The following is a 14,347-nucleotide window of genomic DNA, read 5'->3' as shown; positions in this document are numbered from 1 at the left end:
ACATGCGGTGTTTAGTGGAATTCGAATTTATACTTTCGTAATACGAAAATATGCAGTGTACATGTTGCTGCACATCAGATATCTTAACACTGAGTTTTGTTTTCTAAAGTGCACAAAATTCTACACCGGTGTATAAACCCACAACCATTTAAAGGATTGACAAGTTTTACAGTTCCGGGGAAAAGTATACTGTTACTTAACATGGAAAAAGTTTATTTTCATCCAGGAGAAAGTGTATTTTTAACCGGGAAAAATCTGTTACATCACTCATCACACAGTGACCAGTATTGAAAAAAATATATACATTTAAAATACAAACAAGAGAGTGATACTTGATCTAATGATTAGCCAATAATGGAGCTTTAATGCTAACTACCTAACTGTCGCCACCACAAGGTGTGTTGCAACACACAGATATTCATGAGAGTTTCTCAAATTGTCTAAGTAGTATGCCTTACTACTTGCACATTATGCTGTCTTAATAACTTCTAAAAGTGCACCAAGCTTGGAATAAATCTGTGACCCAAACTCCATGGCTTCCCCTTGTGAGAAATGTGAGAAATTGCCACATCATGCATGATGTTTTAATTCAGTGCTTCTTTACTAATAACTCCATTCACCACACATTTTACAGACAGTAGTCACTGGATGTACCTGCAAAATTATCATTATATTGCACATAATTCAGGAGATATGATATTATAAACATTAAGCCGAGTGAAAATGAATCTATAGAGCAAAATTTGCTAGACGTATAGGTGAAATATGTGAAACATGTTAAATATGTATGAAATATATTTGAATGTGCATATGTGAACAAAGCCACGGGGGAAAAAAACTCATCCTAAACTCCTGGAATGATTTCAGTCAAAATTGGTACACATATTAACTACAGACTGGACCAAAGTACTGCAAGGGTAAGAACCAATAACTCTCCTGTTAGTGTGAGTGTGATAACATTAACAGAGTTGGGAGGACAAAGAGGTGGACAGACAATGAGGAGGAATGAGGAGAATAGTGGACAGACAATGAGGAGGATGGAGGAGAATGGCACAGATAAGAGCAAGAGGATGAGGATGAGGAGGATAGAGACAGGGAGGAGGGCAGAGAGGGGGGGGGGGGGGAGAGGAGATTCACTACTAAAAACTGTAAAAACTGAGCGATGCTGGATACTTGGCTAGTAATCTATATAATGAGCCAACATATATTCAAAGCTAATGGCAGACTGATTAGCAAGATACTCAGCACAGTGAGGAGGTGGTGCTGGTGGTGGTGCCTATTTAAGTATCAAGGTTTTTTATACTACACATAAGTGACTGTAAAGTTCTCTTTGTCAGAATTTGACTTAGATGCAACATTAATATTAGTTACACAACAGTAACAAGTTGAATTCTAAAAGTATTCACAAGAGCAGTCTGGTTAAACCTGGGAATGGAACTGAAGGCAAGACCTTTAGGCTGCAATTACAGCCGAAAGGCTGTTGAAGGAAATGTTGACAACTTTTTTGTGCTAGTTGCTGCCATGTATCAGGTTGTCTGTAGGTTTGAGAAATAGTGGTCGTGACTGCGAAAAGTGGGTCAAACTGGGAGTGTGTGCAAGAAGTGTAGCCTGAATTAGTTTTGTGAACAGCTATGTTACTGAGCAATACACACATTTCTCAGAAAGAAATTGAGTGATTGCTGAGTACCTTGAACTTTAAAAAAATTATTTAAAGTTTTTTATTTTCCATTTCTGTACTTGCAGCATAGCATTACCTGCAATCTTCTTGTGTCCTGGCTTGGGCAGCATCTTTGGCAGTGGACTAATATTCACGACGGGTGTGATATATGGCCTGATGGCACTAGGGAGAAAGTAAGTATCATGATTAGAATATTCTCTCTCTCTCTCTCTCTCTCTCTCTCTCTCTCTCTCTCTCTCTCTCTCTCTCTCTCTCTCTCTGTACCTCTCTGTCTGTCTTCCATTGGCCTATGAGTAACAAAATTAAAGCTTGTTATTTCTTATTTCACTGCACAATTATTTTTTTATGTTAGAAAGGGTTGATTAATGTGTATCTGAGTGTTGGAAAAAAGTTTGTCTGAACATTGAAGGTTTGTTTATACTAACTGTGGCTGATCAGCTTACGTAATTTATTTGTATCAGAAGCATCAGATTATAAAAAAAAATAAAATAGGAAGATTATGAGAACAGAAGTGACAAATATTTATAGCAATATTTACAAAACAAAGCAGATTAGAGAAACTAATTTAGCCTAGAAGCAAGTGGCATCATTTGGAATAACTCGGCTTCACTGGATGCAACAATCAAGACAGTCATGAATGCATTGTTTTTCTGGGTGTCACCACAATAGCACAGGTTACACAGTACTGTTTCTTCCTCTTGTAGAAGATTTGCTTTAGATCTTGTTGTTCTTGTCAAGAGTCTGGAAATGGCTAAACAGACTGCACAGTTTTCATGATAGCCAGGGGCCACTCAGTAATGGTCTTTGAAGTTGATCACAATTAAACTTCAGGCTGAATTTCTGAGAAACCAATTTGTTGATTGCAGCCAGTTGGTGCCATATAGTTGGTTCCGTCCAAATGTGGAGGACTTCATTCTGTGTTGGTAGACAGTTCCCTCCTGCTCCTGGACTGAGTCCAGCCAGGTGTTAGATTGTATCTGTGGGAGTAGGTTTCAGTCGGTGAAGAGTGTGTAGTTTTTGTTGAGTATAACATCAACTTGCTTAGTGCATGTTAATGAGACACAGAAGCACATTCATCATTGGTATAACAAAAGTGCCAGTGGCGGTGTTTTTGATACTGTGGTATATCCCCAATTTAAGCCTGTAATTTTTTGGAGGTTATTGTTTCTGCCCCTGACCATTTTAGTGTTGGTACATTTCTGCCTAGATATTGGACTCCAGTCCAAAGTAACACGAAAGTATTTCAGGTAGGGTTGGTGCTCTAGAAATGTACCTGGAGTCTTCTGGACGCATGTCTGTTATAGAGCCAAAAGGTGTGAACATTGGTTTTTGTGGTGTTTGGCTTCAGTTTTTTCCAAACATAGTGCTTGAGCCTCTCTAGGTCTTTATTGGTGCTCACTCCATCCTTCTCAAATGCAATGCCCTGGGTGGCCATACCTCGATCTTCAGCATAGGTTAAGTTTGTGATGTCATTCAGTAGTGGATGGCCCTTGGTTTAAGTATTAAGACTTTTTAACATCAGTAGACTGCCTTTTTGTAAACCATTTTTCTGTCCCTGCCAACTGCTTCTTCCCTCCTCCAATTGAAACCAGATCTAATTTATAATGCTACAAACCACATACCGTACAGCAGTGGAGTGGTTTCAGGGCCTCACTGATATAGAATACCTTATCATAGATGCAAGCACATTGGAGGGGTATTTGTGAAGTGGCAAGACTAACATATAGTTCTGTAGAGTATCCGCAGCATTTTCAGTAGTTGCAAAGCCAAATGAATCATCCAGTTTGTTACCTTTGCCATGTTAGCCAACATTGCCTGGCTATGTTTTGCTACAAACAAGTGAAAACAACCATTATATTTTGTGAGGACATGCGGCTCTACTGTATGGCTTAATAATGATAACTTCTTCAGTACGATACTCAGGAGGTACAATAGACCTGCAATCAAATCTTTGGGTAGAGACTACTCGGGAGGATATTGTCATCAAGAAAAACAAAACTGGCATTCTGTGACTCGGTGTGGATGTTACATTCCTTAATTGATTTAGTATGTTGGAGAATTTAAAAAGAGAATTGATATGTTGAAGTTAGACATAGTGGGAATTGTTGAAGTGTGGCCACGTGAGTGCAGATTTATCAACACAAAATGAAATAGTGTTAATGCAGATGTAGGTCTAACAATGAATAAGAAAACAGGAATGCTGGAAAGCTACTATGAGCAGCATACTGAATGAACCCTCATAGTCAAGATAGTAAAAGTTTATCCGCCTGCTAACTCCACGTATGATAGAGAGACTGAAAGAATGTATGACGAGATGGAAGCAATTACTTAGATCGTTAAGGAGGAGAAAATTTTAATTTTGATGTGGGACTGGATTTCAAATGGAAGAAAAGGAAGGTATGAAAGAGGAAGCCACTTGGTGCAGTTTTTAACAGAGCACAATGTAATCACAGCTATAACTTGGTATAAGAATTGTGAAAGAAGATGATAAATGTGCAAGAGATGTGCTGACACCAGAAGGTTTCAGATAGACTGCGTAATAAGACTGTTACTGAAACCAGATTTTGAACTGGAAGACATTTCCAGTGGTGGATAAGGGCTTTGATCATTTTATTTAGTGCATGGCTAATGGACAAGATTGTCAAAAGATACAGGCAGATAAAAACAAATGAGAAACAAGGCAATTGACAAGGTTTTATGTATTTCACCACTGAATGTCCAGTTCTTCAGTCCAATCAGACAGCATTTTTCTTAACTGCTGTGATGTGCCTGAACCTGACAGTTCACTGACAATGTGATGTATAGTCTGATGTGAAGCTCTGAGCACTTGCCCGCGAAAGGCAAAGGTCAGAGTTAGAGTCTTGGTCCAGCACAGTTTTAATCTGCCAGCAAGTTTCAGCTTTTTCCTCTTGTGGACTGCATCTTTGCACCTGTCTTGGACTGTTCGTAGCCCCTGAGATCATGATATGTAGGTGCACAGCTGTTACTGTTTCCCACTAACATTTCCATTCTTCAAGAGACTTAAAATTTCTGGTAATCATATCAAAAAGCATCATGCAGAGTAGGATGCCATTATTGTAGACTTTAAGATTTTAAAATGGCAGGTCCCTATGTGTGGGTAGATTGGGATTTCCAGACATCTAGTTGAATTCTCTTGTAAGAGCAGTAGATCTACACAAATTAGATGGCATGATACTTGTTAAGAGCAGGCATGAAAGAACTAAGGTAGATCTGATAATGCCATATACTATGCACAGTATTCAGTTGGTAGTCTACAAGCTCTGTATGGTGACTGGTAATTGAGAAAGATGCACGATATTCAGCACTTAAGTACACCATATCCTTGGCTGAAGAAGGCAGGACAGTTGCTGAGGGTCTGCCACGTGACTCACATAACTTACGGATGATGTTGTTATGAGTCTTCAGTGACTGAGTTAGATTAGGAAAGTGTTGTCTGGAGGACAGTTTTTGGTCCAAGATGACACATGGATATTTTGGGTTCGAAATCTGATGGACTCTTCCTGTGAAACTTACATTCAGTTCTGCATTTGCCAGATAATTATTCAAGTAGAAACAGGATACCATTGTTTTGTTCACATTGGGTTGGAGTCGCCAGATTATGAAAAAAGTCTCCAGCATAGACTAGTCCCTGGTCGGCATCTTTTCTTTGTATCTTGGTTCCTTATGTTCTGCAGCAAGTGGCAGGTCATTGACATAGCAAAATTTTCTGGTTGAAGTGTTAGGAAGATCAGATAAATATGGGTTGAAATGATAATTTGTGTTAAGACAATCCATTGTTGAGCTTTCCTCTCTTTGCTTATCTTGCTTCCAATGACTATATGGAACTTCTGATCACTTGGCATGCTGTGTAAATAAATTGCTCCATCGTTTTGCAGTGTATAATTTGAAGTGGTTCATAGACTAGGCCTTCCTTCGACTCGGTACTGGAGGCAGCAGTGAGACCAACAATAGCCATAGATTTTTTTTTAGCTTCATTTGGGATCCATCCTCTATGAAGAATGCAAGAGACAACTTGTGGTTGCAATACCTGTGACCTAGTCTGAAGCTTACCTAACAAATTGGAACACGATCTGTGGCAGCACTTTTTTCTGTTACATACCAACCTTTCACAGAGCTTGGAGCAGCAGCAGCTTAGAAGGGCTATGGGGCAAAATCTTTCTATCTTGTTGCTGGGTGTAACAGATTTAAAAATAGAAATTATCTTTGCCTCCTTAAACAGTAGGTGACCGGTCTGCATGATTAAAACTGAACAAATTGCAGAAAAGTTGGGCATTAAGGAGAGGAGACATGGATAAACTGAAAGAACCAGAAATTGTTGAGTTTCAAAGACAGCTCTTGGTGACAATTGACTCAAACTGAGGGAAAGTAATACAGTAGGAATGCGTAGGTGGCTTCAAGAGATGAAACTGCGAAGACGTCATAGGATCAAATTGGCAAAAAGATAAAGCCTAGTACATATGTCTGAATAGAACAAAAGGTATTGTATTTAATTGACAAAATATATAATGCAGAAAATGAAATGGAGAAAAAGGGGATGCAGACATAAAGAAAACTGAGGTTGACAGTGCATGCAGAATGGTAAATTGGGAATGGCGAGAGAAGTGCAAAGCTGCAGAAGCATTCATGATCTTGAGAAAGATAGATGCCATCTACAGGAAAGTTGTAGACTTTTTTAAGAAAACAGAAGAATCTGTAAGAGTTCATATGGCAAGCAATGAAGCGAAGCCTGCAAGGTGGAAGAAAAATCTGAAGCTGCTATACAAAGGGAATGAACTCAAAGATAATGTTAAAGAAGGGAAGAGGGATCATGTGAACATGAGACTGGAATAAAGTACTGTGAGAAGAAGGCCCAAGTATAAACAAGGCACTTAGAGTAGGCAACATTCTCTAAAAATTAAGATCGCTGAGAGAATCAGCCATGACAAAGCTTCTCCACCTGGTATAAATTATGTATAAGATATGCAGAATATCCTCAGACTTAATGAAGAGTATAATAATCCCAATTCTAAAGAAGGCAAGTTCTGACAGTTCTGAATGCTACTGAGCAATGAGTTCAGTAAGTTAGGGTTGCAAAATTCTGACATGAATTGTTTATGGAAGAATGGAAAGATTGATAAAAGCCGATCTGAGGGAATTTCAGTTTGGGTACTGGAGAAGAGTAGGTGCACACAAATTGGTATTGATCCTACAACTTATCTTAAAATATTTATTAAAGGAAGGCAAACCTATGTTCACAGCACTTGTAGATATAGAGAAAGCTTTTGACAATGTTGACATGATTATACTCTTTGAAATACTGAAGAAGACGTGAGGAATAAAAAGAGGGAGTGAAAAGTAATCTTCAACTTGTACAGAAACTAGACTCCAGTTAGAGTTGAAGAGAATAAAAAGAAAACAGTAGTTAAGAGTGAGACAGGGTTGTAGCCTATCCCCAATATTATTCAATTTGTATGCTGAGCAAGATGTGAAGGAAACAGGAGAAATTTAAATAGGGAATTGGTACAAGCAGAAGAAATAAAAATATCCATGTTTGCCAAGGACATTGTTATTCTGACGGACTTGGAAGATAAGTTAAAAAATTTAAGTGTGTCTTGAAAATATGTTATAGACCAAATATCAGTGAAAGTAAAACAAAGCTAACTGAATGTAGTCAAATTAAATCAGGTGATGTTGAAAGAATCTGATTAGAAAATGAGACCCTAAAAGTAATAGGACGACTTCTGCTTTTCGAGCATCAAAAAAGAAAAAAATTGAAAAATTGACAATGGCCAAATACAAACAGGCAGTAGCAAGGAAACCATAATTGAAAAAGAGAAATTTGTTGACGTTATGTGTAAGTCTATATGTTACAAAGTCTTTCCTGAACTGGAGTGTAGCCTTGTGTGGGTGTGAAAGATGGATGACAAACAGTTCAGAAAGAAAGAGGATAAAGCTTTCAAAATGTGGTGCTATAGAAGAGTGTTGAAGATTAGGTAGATAGACTGATATATAATGAGGAGGTAATGAATCAAAACGGGCATATAAGGAACTTGTGGCACAACTTGATCAAAAGAAGGGATCAGTTGATACTACACATCTAGAGACATTGGGGAATTAGTTTATGGAAGAAAGTGTGTGAGTGGTAAAAATTGTAGAGGAAGATGAAGGTATGGCTACAGTATCCAGGTTCAGTGTGCATTGCAGCAGCTATCCAGAGATGGCAAGGTTTGCACAAGAGTGTGGAGAGCTGCATCACACCATCTTTGGACTGAAGACCACAAAAACTTTAACAGTTAATTAACTAATTAATTAATTACTGTTGTCCAGGAGGTATCTGATATCAAGGCCAGAGACTAGCCTTTTGTTATGGTGTTAACACTGTTAGTCTCAGTTGAGTTGAAGCAGATCATAGGAGGTAGAGAGAACTAAGAGGCCCTAAACACAGGTTTACAGATTTTCAAAATCATTCTTTATCAGTTGAGCGATATTTATTATTTGTGAAGTTGTACTTTTTCCCAAATAGGAACTGGCTGATGAAAGAATAAGGAGCAGCTTTGTAGTGTGTATGGAGAGATACAGCTGCCTTGGTTTGATGACAGGTTATAACCCTGCTTTTCTCCAAGAGATTAGAGCACTTGGCAGTTGTCGAGTAGGTCTAGTATCTGTTATTTTACAAGAATGCATTCTGAACTTAAGTGGCCACAGGCATCAGTATTTTTTTTCTTCTTGATTATTTGTTGTTTGGGAGTCTAGTATGTAAGATTTCTGCTCAGACACTACAGTCTGGAACCATGCGACCGCTATGGTCACAGGTTCGAATCCTGCCTCGGGCATAGATGTGTGTGATGTCCTTAGTTTAGTTAGGTTTAAGTAGTTCTAAGTTCTACATGACTGATGGCCTCAGAAGTTAAGTCAGATAGTGCTCAGAGCCATTTCTGCTCAGATGTGCTTTCTCTCTGTGTGATGGCTGGTTATTTGATTGGTAGTGATAGGAACATACTCCAGAGTGTCAAAATTAACAGGCATAATGTCACAACATTGGTGACACTAGCATTCATACTCCTGCTGCAGGTACCATCAGATGTAATGTATAATTTGACTATGTTTCATTCACTGGAGCATTATGGCATATATTTAATGTTTTCTTACACAATACTTTGATTCTTGTTTTTGTTTTTATTTTGTGTGAGGTAGGGAGCGCCATGGCTGCAAACTGGCCATGGTTCCAACTGTTGTGTAGGCCAAAGGTGTTAAAGAGGATGAGCGTCATGACACCTCATAGGTACTGCTCTCCTTTTTAACAGTGACATATTATTAATATGTTTTGAAATTGTTTGGAGAAGCTGACCCCAAAATAATGTCTTAAATTCACTCCACTGGGCATAATTTAATATAGAGGGAGAAGTATATTGTAAAATGCGGTCCAGTTATTTCTACTGATATACACCATAGTAATGAAAAAAATACTTAAATTTTTGCCGAGTGAACTGCCTTTTTCTTGCATTCATCCCACTCTTTAAAAGAAAATCTTTAGAAAGAGAACCATTATACAGAGTGAGGGTGAAAAATCGTGTGTCAGAAATATTGCCTATTACATGGCGCTATTTTACAAAAAGTGAAAAAGACACAATTGATGGGCAGAATAGTTCCTAACAAATGTTTGTGCCAGTATGAAATTGCTACCCTTAGTTTAAACAAATTCACTGTTGTTTGCCATGCTTATTGTAAAAGGCTGCACAAATTATTGTAACAGATTTTAAGCTCTGTGCAACTTACAATGACAAGAGAATGTCTGCATTCCCATAATTCAGTGTAGGCTATTCTAAGTGGAAAGGGTTTGGTGCCTTGTTCTTCATTGAAAACTAGGATGGAAAAAGTTTGAACAGACAATGTACAAAAGTGTGCACAATAAATAGGAGAGACAAATCACCTGATATTGCACCAACATACAAAAATGGCAACTTTTGTTTGTGTGTTGAGGGGTAGGGGGAGATTGGATTGCAGTGTGTGTGTTATATATATATATTTTTTTCAGTTTTAATTTGTGTCTTTAACTTTTTATGGATGTCAAGTAAAATACACAAATAACAGTAACCACATACTTAATTAATGTTTCCATAACACATCTTGCAGAATTAGTCACAGTTTCTACCGATAATATGGGGATTGTGCTATATTTTGCAACTATATAGTCTTATTTGTATCAAATGCATTTAACGTAATTTAAAAGTGTCATCAACGGTCACTGTAACAGTTGTGGTTTTGTTTAATGAGCTCACAAACATTTCTTATGTTTAAAATTCCTTTTGTCTCTTTACAACACTATCATCCAGATATTACTTAAAATTAATATAAGACAGGCAATTTGTGTGTGACACTTATCCACCCAACCAGAGAACCAGATCATAAATTGCAAGGTCCGGAATTCAATCATCAGTTGCGCTAAGATATTTTTCTGTCACTTACCACTTCTTTCATCTGTGGCAGTCTTTGTTAATGTGAAAAATGCCAAGTTGCACTGTGGTCATTGTTGAAGTGTAGCCCCCTCCCTCCTTATCTCCCCATAACTCGCTGGGTCAGTCAGTTCAAAGGTTAGATGATAGGAAAGGCATAATAATGCCTCCAAGAGGACAATGCCAAATAAATTATTGTGATGTGAAAACAAGTTTTCAGGTTAAAGACAGCTTTACGTTTTAGGAATTCTGTGCATATGCTTTTTTCTCTGCAACCTGTGGCATAGTCTGGAAGCAGAATTACTTTAGTACATGAATCAATAATTGTAAAAGCAGGCAATGCTTTAATTGCATAGAGAGCAATATGAAGTTTCAATTGTCGGGGGATGATGTCTTAATCATTCCATTTTTCATTAGCTGACATTTGCACCAGAGATAAGAGGTAACAAATGCTAAGATTTTATAATAAAGGGTGCTTCTTAGTTGGTGAATTTTATTTAACAGATAAAAATTAATACAGTTATAGAAATTCCTTGTAGACGGTAATTCATTTATGGGTGGAAACAATTATCTGAAAAGTTCAGGCCTGCTCATTCCTAAGACCTTAATCTCCTAGACTTACGGTTGTGGGGGACACTTAAAGGAATTAGTCTACGTCATGTCAATCAACAATGTGCGGACACTACAAGGTTGTGTCTTCAATGGGTACTAGCAGGTAAAACAGCAACTGGGTATACTTCAAAGGGTGCATCATTCCTTATTAGCCAGAGGGCAGAGGGGCATATTGTCATGATTGGACAGCAAGTTGAACACCACCTGTAAAAACATGTTTATCATAGAAAGTATGCATTTCTGGACCCATGTTTATTGGACGGTTTTCCTCAATCAGTACTACCGCCTCTGAGTATTAGTCACTTTTTTGAACACCCTGTATATTGTTAATTGTTTGGTCAATGAGGAGAGAGACCTAGTTCATTTGGAAAGGAATGGGAAATAAATTCACTTTGGCTTTACAAAATTACCTTTCCTCTCATTTGCCTTACCTGAAAGGCAAATGCTGGCTTATCCCTTTGAGAAAACAATGATCCATGCACTGTGTTATCCTTGTTTGGAATTTGTCTTTATATGCTGCTGCCATCTCGTTAAATCAGGGTTGGTGGATGGTGATTTCAACCTTGCTCATCTCAAGTAGAGACCTGTACCATCGTGCATGGTCATTAACATGGAGTGATCATGCTAATCATTATGACTTCACTGTTGATGATGATTGCTGCAAAATGAGATAGAAGATAAAGCAGTCAGCATGGAAACTGTTTCGAGAAACAATAGTTCTTCATTAGACATAGTCCTGTTAAAAGTGGTAATATCTACCCTTGCCTTCCTCAGAGATTTGAACGGCCTTATGCAGCCAATTTACGTGGACTTCAAACCAAGGTGCAACTTGGAATTTTTCACATTAACAAATTGATAAGTGAAAGATAAAAATCCTGTCTGACTATTGATCAAGCCCCATATCTGTAGCTCAGTAGTTTGCACTTAACCACTAAGCCAAGAAAATATGAAATATAGTGAACATTTTTCTTAGTTTTTAAAATATTCTTTGCATGCATCTCTAGCTTAACATTATAAAATATTGCGTGTAACATGAAATAGGAAATATTTATATGTAAGACAGATTTTGCATTTAAAGTTGAGAAATAATCACAGGTCTTCTGTTTAACAAAGTTTGTATGTACACAATAACTCCAGAAGACTTATTTTGATTTTTTGGGGATATCAACTTAACATTCATGATATTACATTGACAGAGGTTCTCGGCAAGACATGGCGGCAATGGCATCTCCTCCAGCTTCAACTCCCCAAGTTGACCATAACACAACACTAATGGAAGATCCTGACATATGGCGCCCAACCTAGGCGCAATAACTCAGTTTCTTTATCACTGTAATTAACATAATTCATCTTTTTTTGCATGTGCCCTGCATGTTACATTATTTTTGATCAGAAATCAAAATGCAAAAATATCTTCATTCTTCTTAGTATTCTCACAGCTAGTAATGCATTTCCTTTACAGCTGAACACTGCATGTTGATATCCTACAAAGTTAGATAGTACTAGAAAGTTGGTGAAATGCATAGTAGTCTTGCCAATAAATATTATCGTAATGAATTTAGCACACTTTTGCATTTTATTCTTTCTAGATGCTGCACTGATGCAACCGAAGAATTTTTTAGTAAATTTAGAAATTGGTATCATTTATAGTGTAAAATATTAATTTACAGATCAGTTTTTAAAATGAAGCGTATTTTTTTATGTGAATTGAATAATGATGGTTCTGAAGCATATTTTGTAAACCTGCTCACACTGTCGTGTATTTATAAGCTTCAAATGGCCATTACTGTTACATGCCATAGGCCACACTTAGTTTCCAATTTAGATAGTATGCATAAGGAGTTAAGGGAGTAACAAAGTGAGTTAAGAGAAAAATTTATACTCAGTTAAACATAATTGAAGACTAGGGTGATTTTGCGGTGTGTGCAAAACTTTCCTTTTATATGTTGGCAGTATTTCGTTAAAGACAGCCATAAAGCTTAAGAATTTAAAATAAAAATGGTTTTCCATGCATTAGCTTGGATTACTCCCCTTCTTGGATTGGTCAAGGACGATTTGCGACTGGAAATGGATTTCATAAAAGATACATTGTCAATTTGGAATAGCTTATCAGTCAGCGGAGTCCACAATGAACTTTTCCACTGAACATCAGTGTTTCACTTGCCTTTTGACACCCTCAGATTCTAGTATTGCCAAATATTGTAACTCTGCTGGGCGTACAAAGGAATGCAATAGAACAGTTTTCACCATGTCAACATAATTTTTGGATTCTGATAATAGCCCAGGGCAATAGCAATGACTGAAAGAATCATTTACTATTTACTCATAGTGAATACAGCAGTGTGTGTAGCCATTATGTGTAGCAGTACATCAGACACACAGCTTTCCTTTGTTTGAAATTGCCCAGAAGGATCATTCCAACCATTTGATGTGTAGTGATCTATCCTTGACACACATTACAGGCATTTTTATATTATTTACATCTATGCCATAAGTCATCTTACAGCATTTGGCAGAGGGTGTTTATTATTTTACCACACTCCTGTTACATTTGTGAGATGTGTGGGATAAAAACTGAGTAGCCTCTGTGAGATTGAATATCAATAGTATTTCTGACATAGTCATTTTTTGAGATGTGTGTGGGAGGATTGTAGAATTTTAACAATAAATCTTTCCATGATGCACAACACCTTTTCTGTAGTGTTTGTCAGTAGTCTGCTGATAAGCTTCATGGTATTCTTGTTCTTATTAAATGAACTAAGTTAAAAGGTTGACATTTATTGTTAACACTTGAAAAATATTTTTATTTGAAATGTGTACTGACAAATGTGTGGTGCACCATAGCAGCGTACAGCAAGTGTATTCATCCGGACATGCAATAAGTACAGCTTCTGCATGGATGCAGAAAAGTGTATAACCCCTTTTAGTGCTGTAAATTAATGCAAATGTTCATTCAACAAAGCAAAATGACAAACAACTTTGATACTACATGGCTGTCTGCCAAGTAGGTAACACAAGGTATGAAAACATCAGAATCACCTGATGACGTGACTGCTGAAACACACAGTGATGTTTAAAATAAGTGACTGAATCAATAAATAATGATTTTTGCCATCTACTCTCCCTCCATGACAGACTATTATGGACAAAGTATTTTTCTTCTCTAAATCTCATGTGATTAGTGTCAGAGATTGATATAGAATACTGAACAATTGGTCAAACAATATTAGTAGATAAGTGATCAGTGGTTTTGCTAGTACCATTATTAGCCCCTTTCTGAGCTATAGTTAAATTTAATGGAGAGTAATGAAAGTAATTTTTCCTTCCAGTATTGTAATTACGGACAGTAATTTTAAACTAATGGATAATTTACAAAAAATAACATCTGTCATTTTAAAAAGAGTTTCACATTATGTACGAGGTTTGTCTCGAAAAATGTATAAAAGTTGAATAATAACTTTATTTTACAATTATTCAGGTGTTAAAATAGTGTCTCCTTCAAAGTACTTGCCCTGAGACGCGATACACTTCTGCCAACGCCATTTCCACTGTTGATAACATTGCTGAAAGTCTTCAGTTGTAATGTTGTTCAGTTGACAGATCG

At 37.2% G+C, this 14,347-nt stretch overlaps 1 protein-coding gene across 2 annotated transcripts in view; it reads left to right on the top strand.

The window, feature by feature from the left end:
* LOC126272969 (calcium channel flower) overlaps positions 1-14,347 on the top strand; it is a 44,937-nt gene that overhangs the window by 18,756 nt on the left and 11,834 nt on the right. Inside the window, exons 5-6 of one of the 2 annotated variants that reach the window (XM_049976301.1) lie at positions 1,744-1,851; positions 11,940-12,070. In XM_049976301.1, the coding sequence (XP_049832258.1) occupies positions 1,744-1,851; positions 11,940-12,048 (217 nt within the window). In that variant the 3' untranslated portion in view covers positions 12,049-12,070. Of the gene's footprint in view, positions 1-1,743; positions 1,852-11,939; positions 12,071-14,347 lie in introns of those variants that run through there. The other variant, XM_049976300.1, reaches the window with a different exon arrangement.

Source organism: Schistocerca gregaria, chromosome 5 (genome assembly GCF_023897955.1).
Source record: "Schistocerca gregaria isolate iqSchGreg1 chromosome 5, iqSchGreg1.2, whole genome shotgun sequence".
Taxonomy (NCBI): Eukaryota; Metazoa; Arthropoda; class Insecta; order Orthoptera; family Acrididae; genus Schistocerca; species Schistocerca gregaria.
Note: the sequence above shows the minus strand (reverse complement) of the source record. Positions and strands in the feature narration are given on the sequence as shown.